Source organism: Brachycentrus maculatus, unplaced genomic scaffold, assembly GCF_059751285.1.
Source record: "Brachycentrus maculatus isolate JH-2025_06_01 unplaced genomic scaffold, ASM5975128v1 h1tg000033l, whole genome shotgun sequence".
NCBI lineage: Eukaryota > Metazoa > Arthropoda > Insecta > Trichoptera > Brachycentridae > Brachycentrus > Brachycentrus maculatus.
In genome coordinates this window covers 1,834,550-1,858,911 of record NW_028280787.1, presented here as the reverse complement: position 1 = coordinate 1,858,911, position 24,362 = coordinate 1,834,550, and the positions used below count along the sequence as shown (strand labels likewise).

General features: G+C 34.5%; 1 protein-coding gene across 1 annotated transcript in view; it reads left to right on the top strand.

The window, feature by feature from the left end:
* Positions 1-23,646, top strand: part of LOC148312765 (uncharacterized) — a 60,679-nt gene extending 37,033 nt beyond the window's left edge. Inside the window, exon 2 of the mRNA XM_088274145.1 lies at positions 19,984-23,646. Within this exon, the coding sequence (XP_088130271.1) occupies positions 20,014-23,646 (3,633 nt within the window). The 5' untranslated portion in view covers positions 19,984-20,013. The remainder of the gene's footprint in view (positions 1-19,983) is intronic.
* Positions 23,647-24,362: the final 716 nt, after the last annotated feature.

The following is a 24,362-nucleotide window of genomic DNA, read 5'->3' as shown; positions in this document are numbered from 1 at the left end:
ACACAGTGCCCTATGCACCATTGGGGTGCGGATAAGGGTTTTATTATTATTATTATCAGAATGTAGGTAATCATTTATGGTGTTTTTAAGTGGTATTACATAAAGTGAACGATGAATGATAAGGAGAGTTTTGTTTGATCTAAAAATACGTTAAACAAAATAGTAACACGTGTCAAAGTTTACAAACAACCTTTTAGTGAGTATAAAAAACGTATTCGGAAAAAAATCCGTTGTAAAAAACGTATACGAACGTAACTGTAATCCCGTAATATTATTCTCAGCACTGCGAATAAATTATATCCCGTGTTTTATTATCATTTACTATGAGGATATTTTTATTACCCCTACGTTAAAAATAAATCACCCTCCGCGAATAATGCCAGTCTTGTCACGGGCGACCTTTTTTATGTCGAAGAAAATCGCTGGCACTTGGTAAAAAGGGTAGATTATTCAAATAAAAAGTCATTTATTAAAACAGTGATATTTAAGAGTAAAATTTGTTTTACTTTAATGTTGTTTTTTATTGAAAAAAAACGTATATCCTTGAAAAAATTTTATCAAATTTGTGAGAGTTTATTTTATTTGTGAGAAAAATATTCTAATTCAAAATCAGTTCATAGTTTACTTTTTATTAAAATGTATTTATACTTAACATATATATATATATATATATATATATATATATATATATATATATATATATATATATATATATATAAATATATATATATATATATATATATATATATATATATATATATATATATATATATATATATATATATATATATATATATATATATATATATATATATATATATATATATATATATATATATATATATATATATATATATATATATATATATATATATATATATATTTATATATATATATATATTTATATATATATATATATATATATATATATATATATATATATATATATATATATATATATATATATGTATATATATATATATATATATATATATATATATATATATATATATATATATATATATATATATATATATATATATATATATATATATATATATGTATATATATATATATATATATATATATATATATATATATATATATATATATATATATATATATATATATATATATATATATATATATATATATATATATATATATATAACTAACTAACTAACTAACTAACCATCACGCCGCTTCCCCGCAGGGGTAGGCAGAGAGAATAGAGCGCCACACCACTCTGTCCTTGCAAACATTCTTCGCCTCTTCCACGTTCATGCATCTCCTCATACATACCCGCCGATTGTTACGACTCCTAACCTGACCACTTTCAAGTATTTGGCATACCTGATCGTGCCATGTTTTTTTTTTTAAATAATATAATATATATATATTTTTTTTTTAAATAATATATTTATTATATTTAAAAAAAATATATTTTTTTTATTTAAATAAGGTTCCAAAAAATATGACTTAATTATAAATTTTATTATTATTTAATTATTGTTTCGGCATTTACTTTGTGGTAAGATATGTTGATATTATTAAAGAAAACATTTGTTTTTTACCACTTGAGTTTATTTGACGACTAGTTTCGAAAGCTAAGCTTCTATCTTCAGTTCTAAATGTTTACATTTAGACGGTTTTTTCAACAATGGCAGTCATATTTTATCCTTGTTTCTAGTACCTACTTTATTCACGAAACTTTTTGTTTAACACTATTTTATTTTTAAAATATTTGGGTAATTCATCGTTAAAAAAATATATATTTATAAATAAATATATAAATATATATATATATATATATATATATATATATATATATATATATATATATATATATATATATATATATATATATATAAATACAGCATATTATATTCTCTAATTATAGTCTTCTTTTACAGATAATCAGATGAGATTTCACTCTCATTTTTCCAATATTATTATAAGTACCATAAGTTTAACATGAAACGAAATCCATGTAAATCCCTTTTCGCAAAGTGGTCCTACAAGTTGCGAATGATGTTTTTTACGTTCGATATTACATACATGTCTCGGCGGTAAAAGGGGATGTTTTTTTAAGGGGTTGCGAGGGACAAGGGTTGAATGTCCGGCGCCTTTTTTACGTGTCGGTTCGGGAAAGTATTTTGACTATTGCCGGAAGCGTTTAAACCTTTCCTTCCGGTACAGGGGTACAGGGTGATAGAGAAGTCACAATCTATAATAAATGTATATATATATTTTTTTAATTATAAGGTGTGTTTTTTTTTCTTGGTTTTAAATTATTTTGCATAATACAAACAATGACATAAATTCAAATACAAAAAAAGATCCCACAAAGGTCTAAGAATACAATAGGTATTATAAGTACAACTAGAATAATAGTGTTAATGTAAAATACAAAATACTTGACTATCAGAAAAATAAAAGATTTTTTTTAAATAAAATTAAAAACATAAAAAATATGAAAAAGTAAAAAGTTAGCAAGCATGTACTACAATGAGTGATACGTCTACAAGAAATTTATGTTTTGTATTAATATGTTTGATAGATGTTCCAAGAAATGATAACAAGGCCGAGATAAAAAAAGAATTTTCACAAAATTTTAAGTGTGTCCAAATTCTTGTTCACAAATCGGTGTTTTCTCCACTAATTAAGAGAGTAATCTGTTTATTGATCATATATCTCATTCATTTTTTTACATTATACAGTAAAACCTCGATATAATGAACTTCGGATGCAACGGACTAAAAATCCGGTCGAATTTAAAAATATATAAAAACGTCCTGTTAATACATATTATTAATACGTGTTATACATATTATTCAATCCCTTATTCACACCCGGTGGTGCATAAGGCACTGCATCATATAAACGTAGTGTTATCTTGATCGTTAACACACGAAGGAAAGGTGATCAGCCCTCCGCTTCAGGTACCAGTCCAGGGTAATATTAATATCCAGAATAAATATTAGAGTGAAAAAATCTCTTATATTTGTTTGACCCCTCCCTGGGATATCGAACCCGGGACCTCCAGATGGCAACCGAACATGCTGACGATAACACTACTGAGGCAGACATGTATCTCAGAGTTGCAAAATTTTGATTAGTGTGGTTGTCAATTATGGGTATGTTGGAGAATGGTGAATGTTTCACATGTGTAAAGTGATCACTAAACCAACCTATGCCAAGTCATAAGCCCTGTAAATGCCCAGATCTCTACATTCTTCTTCACTTTTTTAACAAGGACAATAACTCTCAAGTGATGTTCGACGTCAGGGGGAACTGACATTTTTTAATTTTTTTAAAGGAATAACCCGATGCTTGTCTGCAGGTAAGATAGTGAGGATAGGGAAGGTGAATGTGAAAAACACATCACAAACACCCAGACCAATTGAAAATAAATCTTGAATGTGTCGGGTTGTGGTCCCGTGGCTAGTGTCGCGGACTCTTAAGTCAGAGTTTCTCGGTTCGAACCCACTCTATCACAATTTGATACCTTTTTTTAATAATGAGCCGCTTAGGTGCACATAAATAGTATGAAATTGAAATATTTGTGTTTATAATAAAAACACAAATATTTCTCTAAAAAAAATCATTTTGCTATTGGCGGACACGCCAAGACAGGAGAAAAAAACAGTATTTAAACACATTTAAAAAAAAAAGTTTAAATGTATTTATATATATGTTTTATGTCAATATTGCTAATTTATTTTGGAACCATCCTGTATTATCCTCACGGCACTAAGAGCTACCGATAACAAACAACGAATGGGCTGTTTTCTTAAGGATAGCAACAGTTTTTTTGCAGAGAGTTCTAGGGAATCGAAAATGACACGTGTCTTGACACGTTTTAGGTTACAATCCATTCCAACATGACGGCAACATAAAGAAATCGGTATCCTCTTATTCCATTTCGTTGAATTTCATCTGCATAATTTGAATATTAAAAAAAAATCACTTGAGTTAGACCACTTTTTGATTTTTGGCATCTCAATATAGTGAAGAACGGCTGAGTATTTACATGGCCCTGTTATAGACTGATTGAGTGATCACTTTACACACGTGTAACATTCACCAATTCTACCCATTATTGACAACCACACTACTCAAATTCTTGGAAATTCTATATATACGATCCAATTTCGAGACATTGTTCTAAATGTAAATACCCAGACTTCCATATTCTTCTTATCATTATTTAACACGTGTAAAAAGTGATTAAAACCAGCCTTTGACAGGTCATGAGCTTTGCTGATGCCCAAGTTTAAATAATGTTATTTTATGCTTCATATTTGTTAAGATTTAACACATCGCTCACTCCTTTAAAGAACGTCATAAATCAAAAGACTTGATTTTTCAAGAGAACGTTTTTAAAATCAAAAATATTACACAATGTATTAAAAATAAATATCAAGGCACTTATTGAACTTTTTACTGTGCAACAGATCTTTTTAGGTAAAACCTGAGTGTTTTTTCTCCATTTGAAAAATATTTAAAATATTTAAAAAAATAATTAAGCAATACCTTTTCTTCAAAATGCAAAAACAACATTTTCTGCCCTGTAGCGGGTAAATATTAAGTTAAAAATATGCCTCTTTTGCTGGGATATAGTACATTTTCTGGGCATTCCGAAAACATGCACAGCTGAAAATTGACGATTTTTGATTTATGACGTTCTTGAAAGGAGTGAGCGATATGTTACATAATATTTTTTGTGAACGAAAGCACAAATATGATTTCCGAAATTTGAGTAGTGTGGTTGTCACCTATGGGTAGAATGGTGAATGTAACACGAGTAAAAGATATTAAAACCAGCCCATGGCAGGTCGTAAGCTTTGTACATACCCTAACTGCAATATATATTCCTCTTCTTTTTCGTTCAGATATCAATATACCATACACGAATAATATTATTTATCATATAATATTAGTATAATATTAAGTCCGCCTCCGTGGTGTAATGGTCAGCGTGATTAGCAACCGTGCTGGAGATCCCGGGGTCGATTCTCAGGGGGGGTGAAAATAAATATTGGTGTTTTACACTGTAATATTTATTTAATATTACCCTGGACTGGTTCCTGAAGCGCAAGAGTGATCACCTTGCCTTCGTGTAAGTAATGATCAAAGATGGACTGCGTAAATTTTGACGCAGTGCCCTATGCACCATTGGGTACGGATATGTTTTTTAATAGTTTTATAACATAAATGTGGAATTGTTTAATTGGCTTTTTTTTAACGTAACTATATTTGTTAATGTAATGTAATGTTTAATATTGTTAATGTAACTATTGTTTATTTTATCTTTTTTATATGTAAGCAGTGCAATTCCCGAATAAATAAAATTAAATAAATAAAATGAAATAAAATAAGGGTTATGAATGATATAATATTAGTTTTTCTCTCGCTTCCGTACGATACAAAAATAATAATAATTGCTTCAAACTTGGAGCTACGTAATGAAAATAAAGTCTTGCGAGAATGGAAAGGAAAGCGGAACGAGAAAGGCACCCCTTACTCCCTCCTCCCCTCCACCGACACCACCCTCACCCAAAACCACCCCCACCCGCCACCCCCACCCACCAAATAAACTGCAAGTAATTTTTCATAACCTTTGCAGACGTGTGTGGTAGGTACCCGCGCCTACACGGGACTGCGCACGTGGTCGGCCACACGCACACACGCACACGCCTCTAGCGAGTCGCACGCGCGGCCATGTGTCCGTATTGCACACATGTGGACCTACACACGCTTAAATAAACAGCTCCGCATCGGAAATTTAAAAAAAAATCGCTTATATACTAATATGGAATGAATTACTTCTCCTTGTAACAATGCAGTTCATCTAATTACTTTTATGAAACGTCTGAGACATTACTATCTGTCATTAGAATTTAAATTTTAAAATTTTAAATTCAATCATGTTTTACCACAAAGTGAATGCCGAAACCATAAACACTGCTTACAAGCATGGTTTGAAAGATAAAAAACAAAACAAAATTAAAGTATATAATTTTATATGAACAAAATACACATTGCAACAATAATTGTCCGCACTTTCAACTAAAACACTTTCCATTTCTCGCCATAACACATCATTCTTCAGTAATTCCTTCTCTGTCCAAGCGGCCAGACTATGGAATGAATTACCTCTCCGCGTAAACAAATGCACCTTCTCTAATAACTTTTAAGAAACGTCTGAGAAATAACTATCATAGTTTTATTGTGTTTGTAAACTTCTCTTTAAAAGTGAAGGTAGGATTTTAAAAATCATATTTAATACTATTTATTTTTGAGACATTACTATTTATCATTAGAATCCTAACTGTCCATCAAACCTCCTCCCTTAGTTTTTCCCTCTACCTGCTTCTCTAAACTCTCTTCTTCCTTTGCCTTCCTTACTATCATCAATTTGTAATTTACGTTTTTTTTTAAATGTTCAAGAACCATCTACACTCTAATTGCAAACAGCTTTATATGGTATCAAACGTTTTGACCAATATCACTAGTCTGTTTTTGGTTGGTTGGAAGATGTTTATTTTAAGCAATAAGCCCGCCAATTAACTTATTTATTTTCTGCACATGAAGTTTAAATAAATAAATCTATGTTTACTAACATTTTTGAAAAAAAAATATAGATGTAAAAATGACTAACCACAAAGTAAATGCTTTAATTATTAATAGTATTGAAAATGTTTTAATGGCGAGTACGGCCTTAAAAGCAAATCATTATAAATTGTGTTGTCCAAAATGTAATACTTAACAATTTCAACAAAACTTCAAATATTTGGAAATTAAATATTTCAGTAAACTGCCTGAAGAAAATAAAAAAATAAAGATATAAAAAATTCTTGAGAAAAAAATTTATACCCATTACATATAAATATTGAAAAAATATATATAAAAAAGACTATTATACCATTAATTATATAAAACATTAAACCTTGAATGTAAGTCCCTCTCCAAGCACAAGAGCTCTGTCTCGTTTTTGGAGAGGCACAGCGAATCTAAAACTATAACTTTGTCATATATATAAATGTTTGGAAATTGTATTATGTTGTACTTAAAAATGTAACTATATTAAACAAATAAAAAAAATAAAAATAAATCACAAAAATACTTAAATTTCAAATTATTTTTTTGACATCTCAACATAGATGAAGAAGAATATGGATGTTTCTATATCAGATCTGGGAATCCGGTGGGACAGCTTTTAATATGTGGTATTTTTGTAAATAATAAAAACACAAATATTTATGTATATATCGTAGTCGTACAGGAGAAAGTGACCAACTACCAAAACGTAAAATGTTCAGGAGGGCAATTTAAGTCACTATTGCTTGCCAAGAAAATAAACAAAAATGCAGTTAGTCATTTTTAACTAGTCAATATATTATACTTCTAAGTTTAAAATCCTTTGGGATTTTTTCAGGGCAATATGAAGCTAGTAAGATATCAAATAGTCAATGATCACGTTTTTGTAAACAAATGCACTTGGTCACTTTCTCCTGTATGACTACGATATGTAAAAATAAAAATAATAAAAACACAAATATTTATGTATATTTATATATTTTTTTAAAATTGGCTAATTTTCGCAAGGCGGGCCTGGCTGTCCGAGCGCACACACACGCGCGTATACGCACACACACGCCGCCGCACACACTCGCAGGCGCGTGCGGACAGAGTGAGTGCGCTCTGCGCGCGTGGTGGCGCTCCTCGCTCTCTTCTTAGTGAAGTTATTGTGTAGCCGAAAAATTTATTGATTTTCTCAAGCCGGCTTGACCGTTGGCCGTTTTTGATATATTATTATTATTATTATTGGTGTGTATTTCTGCGTCGGGCGGCGCTAATTCCGCCCGACGCGGGGGAGGGGGGACGTGCGGGGGCGGAGGAGGGCGCGGGGGAAGAAGGTGGCGCCAAATTCGGAAAAAATCGCGCGGCGTTCCATCTGACAGATTCGAATTTGAAAATGTTTATGCGGTGCGCGGGATGAATCGATAGTGCGATCGGCATTATTCGATGCAATGCAGAAATCGGGGCATGTTGTTATCACCAATCAATCGTTTTTTTATCATTTTTACAATATTTTTTGTACTTTTTGATATATTAATATACAATATGATACGGTATATTTATTTATTTAAACTTCATGTACAGAAAAGAAATGAGTACATTATCGGGCTTATTGCTAAAAAGCAATATATGTTCCAACCAACCAAAAACAGACTAGTGATATTGGTCAAAACGTTTAATACCATATACAGCTGTTTGCAATCAGATGGTAGATAGTACTTGAACATTTAAAAAACACAAATTACAAAAGATGATAATAAGGAGGGCAAAGGAAAAAGTGAGATTGGGGAAGGAGGTAGAGGGAAAAACTAAGGGAGGAGGTTATATGGACAGTTAGGATTCTAATGATAAATAGTAATGTCTCAAAATAAATAGCATTAATTATGATTTTTAAAATCCTACCTTCATTTTTAAAGAGAAGCTTACAAATACAATAAAACAACAATAATAATTTCATGTATTATTGTTGTTTATTATAGTGCTTAAAGTGATCACTTGACCTGCCTATAAGAGTCATAAGCCTTGTATATATTAAAACTTCCATATTCTTCTTCATCTATGCTAAGACGTCAGAATGCAGTTCGACTAAAAAAATAATCAGAAACAAAACATCTAAAAAGAAGTAAATATGGTATTCATACTCAGGTTGAATATACCAAATCAATAAAATGACTTTTACTTATATATTTTTTCATAAAAATGTTAATAATATTAGCATTTAAACTCTCACCGGTGAGTGGTTAAATACTAATATTATTATTTTATGTATTAATTTTAAATCAAACACAGATTTTTTGAGTCTACTGAGTTAGTAGACTCAAAAATCTGTGTTCGATTTAAAATTAATACATAAATTAAAATGGAGTTCTACAAATTAAACGCCAAATCAATCAATAATATTATTATTATTTTTGTAAAAAAAAAAAGTAAAAATGACTACCCACAAGTAAATGCTTGAAATAATAATAATATTGAGAATATAATGATTTTTATAGAATTTTTTTTTACATTTCATTGCAAAATCCATATTTTAACAAACGAAAAAAAACGATTATATTATATGTTATATATGTACCTGGGTTAAAAGAAGATTAAGTTGCGATTTATCGTAAATTGGGCCTTAAAACCTGGAGCGCAATTGTTACAAAGATTTCCCTTCCTTTAAAGAATACAGTGCAATTTAAAAAATACAGTCCTACATCAAAATGTCATTTAAAAATTATAAATCGTCTGTCACAACTCTAAACTAAAAGCCGCCATCTTATTCAAAGTTTGACGGTCCGTTTAAAAAAAAGTTTGGCGCCATACTCAACCTAGAATAAATCTTTGTCAGACGGGAGGAATATCTAATTTAACATACTCAACATATGTATACAGGATTGTATTAGACTCGTTTTGTGTTTATAACAGCCGACATAATCAATATTTTCATTCATCATTTTCTTTTGGAAAATTCGCCTTCGAAAAACGTTATTTTCGTAAGTTGGCGATGAATGACGTCACATAAACGATGGAGTTATTTTAATGTTGGTGTAATTGATAAATTATTAATGATGTATATGTTCCACCCTCCACCTCCCCTCATATTTGTATAACACAAATGGTAGTGTAGTGGTAAACAAACAATCCACACTACCACTATTACAGCTCTATAAACCATATGACGTCATAAAACGTTCGATGACGGAAATTTGATGACGTTTGCGAACGCACGTTGCTCGTTTTATTCAAATATCTAAAGTTTAAACTTTAATATCTCCTTTAGTTCTCTACAGATTTCAATAAGAATGTCACCGATAGTCTTGTGATTTTTCATATTAAATTATTAGCCAATAATAGCACATCATGATAATGATCCATTATGCTCTTTGCTAGAGGTTCCAATATATATATTTTTTAAATTTTCTCTCATATTAATTTATTAGCCAGTAATCACACATCGTGATATTTATCCATTGGTGAACTCTCGCATATTCATCTCATCTGTTATTTTTGGGGATAATCCTCGAATTTTACGAGAAGATACGTTGTTATTTTCTTTGCGCTTGCCTTTAATAAAAAAATGCGTAAAAACAAAACAACATAAAATGTGTTTTCCCGCGCAGAAAACGGATTTGACAGCGGCGTGAATTACGCGCCAACTATAAAGCTTTCGTTTCTCATCAACAGATGTCAGTGGTCGCAAGAAAACATTTCAGTAAAACTTTGATTACGTGGACATATTTTTATTTATTTATTATTTATTTTTTCAAAACATATGTATTACATACACAAGCCTTATATACATATAATATTCCCGATGAGTAATTTCTATTTTTCATTTTGGGACATGGGATTAAGGTTAACAAGACTGGAACACAAATAATAAAGTAACAAAAAATATTTTTGTTAAATAACCAAAACTAATACATGGCAAAATATAAAAACAATAAACAGGTATAATAAATAGGCACAAGAAGCATATTTAAAATAAATAATTGAGAAGAACATAAGGTAAGAAGCATATTTAAAATAAACAAATGAGAAAATATAGCAAATGAGAAAATATAAAAAATAAGAAAATATAACAAATACAAGTTAACACAAGATTTTTGACATCTCAACTTCGACGAGGAAGTTGTATTGAGATCGAAATATGGTAGCCTATGTATTAACAGTGCTGGTATAAGTGATCACTTTATACGCCGTGTAAAATTCACCATTTTCTACATGATTGACAATTTTTTCCTAACCCTTTTCTGCACCCCAATGGTGCATAGGGTACTGCATCATATAAACGCATTGTTATATTGATCGTTAACACATGAAGGAAAGGTGATCAGCCCTCCGCTTCCGGTACCAGTCCAGGGTAATATTAAATAAATATTATAGTGAAAAAACCACTTCAATTTATTTGACCCCCCCCTGGGATTCGAACCCGGGAACTCCAGAACGGTAGCCAAGCGTGCTGACCATTACGCTACGGAGGCGGACAACTACGTCGCTAAAATTTTATCTGTTTAAAAGTTGCATACAACGTCTTTTGAATTAACTTAATAGACGGCATCTTTGGGTAAAAATGGAAAAGTAGCTAGGAAGTAAGGTAAGCTGGTACTACTTAGTAAGGTAGGTGGGTACTGGTTACGTTTTTATATCGCTCACTCCTTTCAACAACGTCATATATCAAAAATTGACAAATTTCAGTGGCGCATGTTTTCAAAATGCACAGAAAATGTACTAAGTATATCCCAGCAAAAGCGGCATATTTTTAACTTAATAAAAGTGATGTTTTTGCATTTTGAAGAAAAGGTTTTGTTTAATATATTTTTTAAATATACTAAATATTTTTCAAATGGAGAAAAAAACATTCAGGTTTTACCTAAAAAGTAAAGTCTGTTGCACAGTAAAAAGTTCAATAAGTGTCTTGATATTTATTTTTATTATATTTTCAAACATTAAAAACAATCTCCTGAAAATTCCTTTTTTTATATATGACGTTGTTGAAAGGAGTGAGCGATATGTCACGCGGATAAGTAAGGATAGGCACTGCTTTGCTGCCTATATGGTATGCATGACCAAAGACAGTTGGTGAGGCGCTTTATCCTCTCTGCCTACCCCTACGGGAAGCGGCGGTTAGGAATGGTTACTGAAGTAGACATTATTCAACATAATTTTTATTTCATTTTATTGTATTGCTACTACTAACGACATCTGTTGGCAATCATTGAAATGAAATCCCAGGGAAATAAAAAGTTAATAAAAACTCTTTCGAAAATTTCCTCGGCAATTCAAATTGGATTTCCAATTCAATTGGAGGGTCACGTATTGGATTATTTTATTATTTTCTGAGCGAGTGTACAAAAATACTCATATAAGCCTGTATTCAACATCTATATAAGTAAAATGTCTCCTCTCGTTCTTCTGCTTTGTGTAGGCCTTGTGGCCTGTTTTGAGGGATTAGTCTCCTGCAATGTCAGTTCCCAGCTGCCAATCCATCTCTTTTGTTGTATACCTTGGGGTTGGCCGTACAGTGCAAGGTGGGGTAGTCTGGATGGTTCCATTCTCCTCACACGCGCATACCATTATCTCCTTCGTTGCCTTCCCCACCTAACGACATCTTCCATCTCGCATATTTCCCTGATCCTGGGGTTCCTTATTCTATCTCGTAGACTCTTGCCAGATATGCTTCTTAAAGTCTTCATTTCTGACACTCTTAGTGCGTTTTTGTGACTACGATGTCCACTCTGCTTTGCACTCGGCTTTTTTTTGTGTCTGCCTCCGTAGTGTAATGGTCAGCACGCTCGGCTACCGTTCTGTAGGTCCCGGGTTCGATTCCCAGGGGGATTCAAATAAATATATTTATTCAATAATACCCTGGACTGGTACCTGAAGCGGAGGGCTGATCACCTTTCCTTCATGTGTAAAAACGATCGAGATAACACTGCGTTATATGACGCAGTGCCCTATGCACCATTTTGGGTGCGGATAGGGGTTTTATTATTGATTAGAGAGTGGTGTGGCGTTATATCCTCACTCCCTGTGGAAGTGGCGTCATGGTCAGTTAGCTGTTTCACTCAGCAGTAAGTAATATTGACAAGTCAACCGATTTCTGCGATTTTGTAGATCCGGCTTCATTTGTGGAGAGTGACAATTTCGCAAACAATGTGTGGGAGCTCGTATCTTGTTTATTTAATTTTATTTTCAATAATGTTCTTTTGAATTCGAGTGAAAAATATTATTCGGGCAGCGTCCCATAGATAATGAGGCCAGACAAGGTGCATAACGCATTTAGGGTGGAACGCGATAACATGGAGTGTGCAACTTGGTAAACACCCACAGCTGTCAACTGTCATTTATTATTTGAATCATATTTTAAAGTCTACATCGTGAATATAATAATAAAAAAAAACCCTTATTTGCACCCCAGTGGTGCATAGGGCACTGCTTCATATAAACGCAGTGTTATCTCGATCGTTTACACATGAAGGAAAGGTGATCAGCCCTCCGCTTCAGGTACCAGTCCAGGGTAATATTGAATAAATATTACAGTGAAAAAATCACTTATATTTATTTGACCCCCCTGGGAATCGAACCTGGGACCTCCAGAACGGTAGCCGAGCGAGCTGACCATTATATATTATATTATATTTATATATATATATATATATATATATATATATATATATATATATATATATATATATATATATATATATATATATATATATATATATATATATATATATATATATATATATATATATATATATATATATATATATATATATATATATATATATATATATATATATAGGGTCCGCCATCTAAAGTTTTTTTTTTCAACTAGTGCTTATTTCGTGAATGGTAACACTTAGCTCATGTCTGATTTGACAGATAATTAGTTTTATCCTTCCGCTGAGCGAATATGGTTGTGTATACGCTTGAACAACGCTGGGAAATATTGCGACATTACTTTGAAAATCATGGTAATGTTGCAGAATGTGTGCGAAAATTGCGTACGGTTTTTGGAAGAAGAGAAGCACCGTCAGCTCCGTATGTTCGTTATCTTGTGAAAAAAGTGAAAGAAACTGGCATCCTCATCGATAAACCAAAGCGTGAAAAGCCAAAAACAGTGCGTACACCCGAGAATATCGATGTTGTGGCAGAAAGTGTGCGTGAAGCGCCATCAACATCAATTCACCGTCGTTCTCAACAATTGAACATTTCGGAGACATCATTGAGACGAATTTTGCATAAAGACCTTGGTATGACGCCATACAAAGTCCAATTGGTTCAGGAGTTGAAGCCAACTGACCATCCAATGCGTTTTCGCTTCGCTGAGTGGGCCTGCGATCGACTTACAGAAGATGCCGATTTTGCCAAAAAAATCATCTTTTCGGATGAAGCTCATTTTGATCTTGGCGGGTATGTAAACAAGCAAAATTGTCGTATTTGGGGCACAGAAAACCCGCACGCATACATTGAAAAGCCGGTACACCCAAAACGAGTCACTGTTTGGTGCGGATTTTGGTCCAGAGGCATAATTGGGCCATTTTTCTTTGAAAATGAGCAAGGAGTGGCCGTTACAGTCAATGGCGATCGTTATCGGGCCATGTTGAACGGATTTTTGTTCACAAAAATTGAAGAGGAGGATATTGGCAACATTTGGTTTCAACAGGACGGCGCTACGTGCCACACAGCCGAAGCTACACTCGATGTTTTGCGCCCTGTTTTAAAAAAAAAAAGTTATTTGGCGGACCCTTATATATATATATATATATATATATATATATATATATATATATATATATATATATATATATATATATATATATATATATATATATATATATATATATATATATATATATATATATAGAACTTCCATAAATTTGAGTAGTGTGAATCGTGGGTAGAATTGGTGAATGTTACACGCATGTAAACTGATCACTTAACCAAGCCTGTGACAGTCGTAGGTCCTGTAAATATATAAACATCCGTATTCTTCTTTATCTTTGTTGAGAAGTCAAAATGTGAAGCTTTATCTTTTCACTGTGATTCCGTTTATAGCACGCTTTGAGAATCGCACCCTATTTTTTCCTTCTACTTACTTACCCTCATTTTCCCCCCTTTAATAACAATAATTTCTGATAATACTTAATTCCACTTAATCCGTTGAATTTTTGGAGCAAATGTTCAAAAATTTCAGTCAAAATGAGCTGAGGGGAGAATTTAGCTTAGTACACTAAAAGGGGTAAACTCCATGTCGATATTAACAATGAATTGGAACAGTTTATTCAATAAAACTAGGTCAAATTTTGGGAAAAATTTAATAAAAGAATTTGTTGTTATGTGTGGTACTTCGCTATACGTCTTCTTCTCTATTCGTCCGTCTCTCTATTCGTTCAACTCGTATTTTTTACGATGTTTTTGTATTTCACGTGTAACATTCACCGTTCTACCCATAATTGACAACCACAGTACTCAAATTTGAATATGTTGGGAATCATGTTTGTTAGCGTCTCTTAGTATGTCTTAACTTATATATTCTTCTTCATCTATGTTTAGATATCAATATAAATAACATCTAAGTGGAGACAAACTCATAATTTGTAAAAAAAAAACTTGGACAAATTCAAAATATTGTGAATAAAAAATAACTGATTAATACAAAAATTAAATTTATTAAAAATTAAAATTATCAGAGGATCGCACACCTCACCTCAAGGTTTAAAATAAACTAAATTTAAATGCACGTTCAAAAAAGGAAATATTCAATATTTAAAAGTAATATTACATTTTTTAAAATATAAAAAAATGCAGTATTTTTATTTATTAAAAATAATGCATTCCTTGTTTATGGCATTTGTAAAATACAGGGGGTGAAAAAAGTGCATTATTTTGCATAATGTGCAATGTAGAATGAGCGAAGAACGCGAAACACAATGCATTTATAATTTAATGTATTCATACAGAGTCCCGCGTCCCGTATTCCCGAAATTGGGAATAAATCGTCCCCTCTCACTATTGTTGGCTTTTGATGAAAAAACGTGTTTTTTTCACCAAAACTGGCGCCCTTATATTATCGACCAGTGGCGTACCACACGAGCCTGACTTTATACATCGCTCACTCCTTTCAAGAACGTCATAAATCAAAAAACTTGATTTTTCAGGAGAACGTTTTTAAAGTTTAAAAATATAATACAATGTATTAAAAATAAATATCAAGCCACTTATTGAACTTTTTACTGTGCAACAGATCTTTTTAGGTAAAACCTGATGGTTTTATCCCCATTTGAAAAATATTTCGTTTATTTCAAAAAAATAATTAAACAATACATTTTCTTCAAAATGCAAAAACAACACTTTCTACCCTGTAGCGGGTAAATATTAAGTTTAAAATATGCCGCTTTTGCTGGGATATAGTACATTTTCTGGGCATTCCGAAAACATGCACAACTGAAAATTTACGATTTTTAATTTATGACGTTCTTGAAAGGAGTGAGCGATATGTACCACCTTATTACATTATAAAGCTTATTTTATTATTATTTTTTTATTTTTATACATTTATTTAAATCACAATTTATACATATTTATAACTTTTTTTGCAGAGACCCACCAAGCCACCTTGTGTGTCTTGTCTTATTATTGCATTAAATATTACTTTATTACATTATACAGCTTATTATTACATTATATTCCACCTTATTACATTATAAAGCTTATTATTGCATTATATACCATCTTATTACATTAAATAGCAGATTATTACATTATATTCCACCTTGTTACATTATATACCACCTTATTACAGTATATATAAACTGACCATTTATTTTTGTCCTCGAAACGGGACATGTGCCATTTTTTACGTAATAGCATGTATATTCAAGAAAACATGTATTTTTTCATAGTTTTTATGTATTAATAAAAAGAAAAGGAATGTTGTTAAAAAAATAAGAGGAATAAATAATATATACACGAAAAAAATATGTTGTTTTATTATTTATATAAAGAGTCGGCGGTCTTTATATAAATTAGTCAGTCTTTGCACATGACTCACCAGCCAGCCGCTGTAGCCATATGCACCGAAATCAAGCTAGGATTTGTTCAGCAAAGTTATATAAAACGGCTATTCTACAAACTATCGTCGATTTTTTCCACTTTAAAAAAAATGTTACCGCGTTTTTTGAAAACGGGACATTTCGACGTCCTGAAACTTTACTTGGGGACAACGGGACAGGCTATCTAAAAACGGGACGGTCCCGTTGAAAACGGGACGAATGGTCACTTTAAGTATATATTATGTTATTGTATTATATACCCATAATTACACGATTGATATACATACATTGTATACGCCGAGATAGTCTATAGTGATTTTATTTTATATTATATCCCATTTTAAAACTAACTAACCATCACCCCGCTTCGCCGTAGGGGTGGGCGGAGAGAATAGAACACACCAATCTGTCTTCAAAACATCTTGTTCAAAATAAATGTAAATTAGCGGGCATAATGCTAAGAGGCAATGTCTTCCAACTTACCTAAACCAACATTTTTGTTAAAAAAAAAAGTAAAAATGATTAACGGCGGAGGTATTGCTGTAAATATTTCAAATGTGATAAATATTATATGAAGATTTTTTTTCTAAGTATGTGGTATCGACCAATCGTCCAAAAACCATCATAATTTCCATATTACCCCTCGTTTAAATTATCTGAAATATAGTATATTTTTAATATGTTTGAAATTGCTTTTTCGTCGTCGTGAGAACATTTTGAGATAAATTAATAAAGATAAGATTAAATTATATAACTAAGTACAGTCATCAACTGACGTTTATTATTATTTTTGTTTATTAAAACACGCGCCGCCCTTGCGCTTGTATAGGGTAGGTACCCGATAATATATTGTAGTAATAGGTACCTACTTTGAATCCAGTTGGCACGCGTTACCTGACCCGGGCACACGTCTTTAGGCCCCCTTAATTTTATATTTTTGATAAAATTATACTATTATACATACACATCGACGGTCGAATTTTTTAAATATTAAAATATTTGCAAGACCAAGTGAATTTGTGAAATGAAGACGATATTGAAATATTAATTAAATTAATAATATAATTTTAAAATGAGTTTTAGACTTTTAAATGATTTTTAAAAATATTGAAAAATTGGTACATAAATAGTAAAATTTTTGTAGGGAAAAATGTGAATGTTATTTTTTTAAATAAGTCAAATAAAATAATAAGTGCAGCGGGAATATTTTTGTGTTATATTGCTTTCAAATTAAGGTGAACTATTTATTTTTATCTTTTTCCATTATTGTTCCGTAGTAAAGTGGTTACAGAGTTTGGCTTCTGCGACAAGACCGCAGTTATGATTCCTGAAATGTCGAAAATATATTATAAAATAATATTTTTTTTTTCAATGAAAATTATTTAATTTATTCAATATATGTATCAATATATTGAATAAATTAAATAATATATTGAATATACACACACACATATATATATATATATATATATATATATATATATATATATATATATATATATATATATATATATATATATATATATATATATATATATATATATATATATTATAATGATTTTTTTTTACTTTCTTTAATAAAATATTTCAAAATTACTTTCTCTTTTCCCCCACGCAATGGTGCATAAAGGACTGCATAAAATTTATAGAATATTAAATTGATTTTAAATACTATATGGTACCAGTCCAGGGTAATTTTTATGATTCGAACGAAAAAATACTTATTTATTTTATTTTAACCTCCCTAGGATCGAACTCGATACCTCTAGCTTGGTAGACAAATGTGACAATATATGACGATTTGGAAGTCATACTAATAATACTTTACGATGTATGTATATGACTTCCAAATTTTGAGTAGTGTGGTGTCAATCATGGGTAGTATGATGAATGTTACACGCGTGTAAAGTGATTACTTTACAAGCCTATGACAGATCGTGATCCCTGACTTCCACATTCTTCTTCATCTATGTTTACATGTCATAAATAGTATAATATGTGTAATAAGTATCTAGTAAATTAATCTTTGAAAATATGTACATACGAAAATATATACTACACATCTCCTTTCAACAACGTAATATATAAAAAAATCGACAATTTTCAGTTGTACATGTTTTCGGAATGCCCAGAAAATGTACTATATCCCAGCAAAATCGCCATATGTTTAACTTAATATTTACCCGCTACAGGGCAGAAAGTGTTGTTTTTACATTTTGAAGAAAAGTATTGTTTAATTATTTTTTTAAATATACTAAATATTTTTCAAATGGAGAAAAAAAAGTCAGGTTTTACCTAAAAAGATCTGTTGCACAGTAAAAAGTTCAATAAATGGCTAGATATTTATTTTTAATATATTTTATTATATTTTTAAACTTTAAAAACGATCTCCTGAAAAAACTAGTTTTTTTCATTTATGACTTTGTTGAAAGGAGTGAGCGATATATAACGTATGTAAATACAAAAAAATATATGCTCCGTTATTAAAATAATGGCATCGCTTCGGCGCAAAATGTGCAAATTGTGTCTAATTATATAGCAGTTAGTTTATTTTTATAAATTTATTTTAAACATATTACATTCATAAGTCACATGTTTAATATTCCCGACTAGTAATTTCCACTACTCCAGAAAACATATTTAACTAATCACAAACACAAATAACTTTCCATAAAGTATTTTTTTCAGTTCATAATTTTGGATCCCTGACTCGGTTGTATTTTGTATATCGCTCACTCCTTTCAAGAACGTCATAAATAATAAAAAACTTGATTTTTCAGGAGAACGTTTTTAAAATTTAAAAATATAATACAATGTTTTAAAAATAAATACCAAGCCACTTATTGAACTTATTACTTTGCAAGAGATCTTTTTAAAAATAAAAAAAACGGATATTTGAAAAATATTTAGTAAATTAAAAAAATACTTAAACAATACCTTTTCTTCAAAATGCAAAAACAACACTTTCTGCCCTGTAGCGGGTAAATATTAAGTTGAAAATATGCTTCTTTTGCCTGGATATAGTACATTTTCTGGGCATTCTGAAAACATGCACAACTGGAAATTGACGATTTTCGATTTATGACGTTCTTGAAAGGAGTGAGTGATGTCAGGTAGCTGGTTAATTTGGGTATAGGCAATATATTGCAAGTACCTTACTCAAAACATATTTGTGTTTATCGCCTCCACGTGTATTTTATTATATTATGTCCTATATTTTATTATAATGACGAATTTCTCTGCTAAAAATCGCTTTGGATACCTAATATTTGATGGACATATTTTATGGATACGACCTAATATTTGATGGGTATGTTGGTCAAGTTAAATAAAGTAAATGTTTCCGTTCCAGATGCAGAGGTGACGCCTCCCTGACGCCGCCATGTCTACCGGGGCAAAGCGCGCCCTCGAGGAGCCGCTGGGGCCCTCCCGCCTGTCCAAGCGGCGCAAGCAGTCCACTCCCGTCCGCATCTCGGGCGGGCCCCACGACCCGGGCCCCGAGCCGCCCGAGCCCCCCGAGCCCCAGCCGAGCCTGGACGCCGCCTACTGCGACGGCGAGGACGAGCGCCAGGAGTACGCCTGCGTCACCAGCGGCGGCTTCAAGACCTTCCGCGAGGAGATCGCCAGGGAGCTGGCCGAGGACCAGGCGGTCTACGGGGACAAGGAGAACGAGTTCAGCGCGCAGAACAAAGGCTATCTAGACAAATATAAAGAGCATATGGAGGATAATAGCCAAGGGTACGAGAGACAGACGGACTACGCGAGGAAGAATAATGACGCGTACAGGATCAAAGACAAGATTGATTGTCAGACAGGGTACAGAGAACCTATGCAAGCCGACAGGTACAGCAGGCCGCATTCCGTAGGAGAAAAACAGATGGAGGACAGAATACCGGATAGATACAGACCCCAGTCTGTCAATGATCAACAGCAGAGCTCCCCGAACGGGTCTGATAAGTTCCCATTGAATCCCAATGGAAGGTACCCTTGCAGGATGTGCGGGATTGTTTTTCTGAACTTGGATCTGCTGCGGACGCATTTTGAGAATGAGCACGCGGAGAGAAACGGACGCCACGGTATGGAGTGCAAGATGGAACCGTACGAATCCGAAGAGAACAGTCCCGGGACGAGCGTAGCTCCTACTCCGGGATCGAACGCTCCAGACCCGCGCATGGAGGCCTGGGGAACGGATTTCCAAGCCAAGATGGCGGATTTATACAAAAACGCCTTGGGGTTCTCCCACGAGATACCGAAAGACTCTCTTCCTGCCAACTTTAACCCTCTCTGCCCCCCGTTCCCCCTCTTCGCGGCGGGAGTGCCGCCGCAAAGGCCCATGATGGAACCGATCCGGATATTCAACCCCGAGGCTTACTGCGAGCTCTGCAGCAAGGAATTCTGCAACAAGTATTTCCTGAAAACGCACAAGGCCAACAAGCACGGGATCTACGAAAATAACCCCTCGAGCAGTGGAACGGATGGGCTCAATTTGGATGCATCTTTCATCCCCGCAGCCTTCGCATCGTCGGCTCTGAAGTTCAAGAACAACATGATGCTCGCTGACTACGCCAAATCTTATGAAGCCGCCTTATTGGCTAGTCAAAGACAAAAAGCAAAGATTCAGAAGATGATGGAGGAAGCTAGGGAAATTGAAAAGACCAACGCTGAGTCCCAATCTGCAGCCTTGCACATGCCCGTGAATTCGAGACAAATACCCTTGGACGATGTCAGGAGTAGTTCGGACGACAATACCATTCCGGAAAACTTTATATTCAAAGGAGAAGGTCGTCAGGATCAAGAGGAGCCGTTCATGACTCCGACTCCCAGAAAACTGTCGCCGGATTCGTCGAAAAAAGCCAGGGATTCGGGTTTCAATACTGATATGTTAAGGCGACTGGGCGTCATAAACCCGGAAGCTTTTTGTAAGATATGCTGCAAGGAATATTGCAATAAATACTTCCTAAAGACGCACAAAATAAAGCGACACGGTCTCTTGCCATCTCCCACGGACAAATATTCTCAAAAGGAACTGTCCGTACAGACACCGGCAAACTACGAAAGGATCGAGAGAAAAGACGGCCAAACTAGTCCGCTTAATTTGATCATGAGTGAAGACCAGGATAAGCGACAACAGTCTCCCGATGGAATGATGACTCCTAAACCAATGAAGGAAATAAGCTTACCGATTTTAAATCACACGAGACCTCTGTCTACTCAATCCATCGATTCCAATACAACCGAAGGTAAGAGAGAAGCTTTGATCGAAGAAGTTACCAAAAATGAACAAACCAAGCAATCTCCGACAGCTATATTCATCAGTGAAGATCTCCAGAAGCTCCAGACCATGATATCCCAGCTCAACGATCTGAGCGTCAACAAGATAGTGGAGTGTTACGTGTGCAAGAAGGAATTCGACAATAATTACGTGCTGCAGTTTCACATGATGTCAGATCATGGGATATCTATGCCCGCTTCGATAGAAAACTTTACATTTCCATCGGTTAGTGGCGAAGACACCAGCGTCGACGGGTCGCAGCAACAGCAGAAACCCATGTGCACCATCTGCGAGAAGGAATTCCCCTCAGTCCTCCTTCTGAAGAAGCACATCGAAGAGTTCCACACGCCCAAACTGAATTTCAACGAACAAAAAGTAAACTTGGAAGGCTTATCGCCCGACAAAGAAGCCAATCAACAGAGAGAGAGGAGAGCTTCCATGTCTTTAACGCCGACCAACAGTTATTGCGAGATTTGCAACAAAGAGCTTTGTAATAAGTATTTCATGAAGACTCACATGCAGAGAATGCACGGCATCGAAATAGAGAATGGCACTCAGATAGGAGGAGTCATATGTGACATCTGCAACAAGGAGCTGTGCAGCAAGTACTTCCTGAGGGTTCACAAACATAACACGCACGGCATCGTCGAGCCGGGGGCGCCACTGCCCCAGATGAGAGCCCTAGTCGGAGAGCCCGAAGCCTTCAGCGTGCCGCCCGCCAGCAGTCCTCTGAAGCCTCCCCCGGAAGCGAGCATCCTGAACAACAGGTTCATCGCCCACTTCATAGAGGTTTGCCCCTTCTGCAGCAGACGGTTCAGAACGAGCAAATGGCTCAAAGCCCATCTCCTCAGCGACCACGGGAAGGCAGGTGTCGACAAGTGGAAAGAACTCGAAGTTCAGTACAAAGCGCAAGCGAAGGCGCAGCAGGCTAAGACCAACAAGCAGCTGATGAATCCCCTCTCCATCCCGGACACGAGCAACATGTCTTCGAACTCCCAGAGCATGCCCTTGGACTTGCAAGAGAGACTTCCGTTCTATTCTAAATTGGTAGAACCGAAGCTGCTGAATATGTTCAATCTCAACAACCCCGATATCAAGACTTACAACTGCTCGTATTGTCCGTTCTCGACGTCGATCCTTTCATTTTTGTACGTCCACGAAAAGTCGCACGTGCAGGGACCAGAGATGGACATCTTGTGTCCGATGTGCCCGGAGTCGTTCGGGAAACCGGAAGCACTTCAGTTCCACATCATCACCGCGCACTCCCTGCCCGAGTGGAGAGACCGTCCCGGGCCGGACTCGAGCCCCACCTCAACGAGGGAGTGCCAGAGCCGACAGAAGACCCCCGAAGCAGCCGAAGACAAGGACCAGACGAGGCAGGGAAACGGGCACAGCAAACTGGAGCTGTTCGAGTGCTACGAGTGCGACTTCAAGACGTGCAACTTCGGCGAGATGGAGGCGCACCTCAGGAGCCAGCACTACGCGGTGAGGGACGGCGCCGAGGAGCCCGGAGAAAACGATGTAGAAGACGAGAGGAGAAAGAGCAAGATGCCGGCCATCTACGCGGTGCCCAGGACCGACGAGGCTGCGGAGCGGACCGCCATCACCATGCAGCCGTTCGTGATAGAAGAGAACACCCCCGCGGAGAGCGGCGGCAAGTTCGTCCCGTCCGTGGTGTTCTTGCCGGTGAGGAGGCGCGCCACGGGCGCCATCACCATCTCCTTCAACCTGACCCCGGCCTAAGCCGACAGCGACGTTTCAAACGTCGCGCGATTCCAAATTTTGTTACGGAGGCTACAAAAAAGCACACAAAACATAGTTCCTATTCTTAGATAGTAAGTTTTATATTTATATGGAATGGATACAATTTAGTTCCGCAAATCTCTAGTGTAAAGTGTTGGAACTCCACGCGACACGGGCCACAGACGGATGCCGGATGGAATACAGGTCGGAGAAGACCACTAGCTATAAGTGAGGAAGTTTGGTAGCATTTGTATGATAAATGTAACTCTAAGACAATTTTTCGCGAGCGTCAGCCCAGGTCGCCCTCGGCTGACCGTACTAAAAAATGGGTAAAATATTACAATTAAAGTTTATATGAATATTTCAGACGGGTCATGGTGCTAGCCATTTTTTTAGTGCGTGGAAAAATTTGATTTTGAACCTAAACTAAGAAATAATGTTCCTTTTTTACTTGTAAGTTAATCAAGTATATTTACTTACTAGATAAATACGTACTAGGGCGTATTAAAAATGTCTGTTTTAGCTGTATCAATACTGTACTTACAATTGATGTATTTTTTCCGTTTCAAATTGTGAGATTCGTGTATATTATATTGTCTGGGTCAATGCGGGCAAAGGAGACGGCTACACCTGTGATTATACATATATCCATTATTATATTCCATCTTTTGTAAAACAAATTATCCCAACGCTGCCGTACGACACCTAAAGCGAAG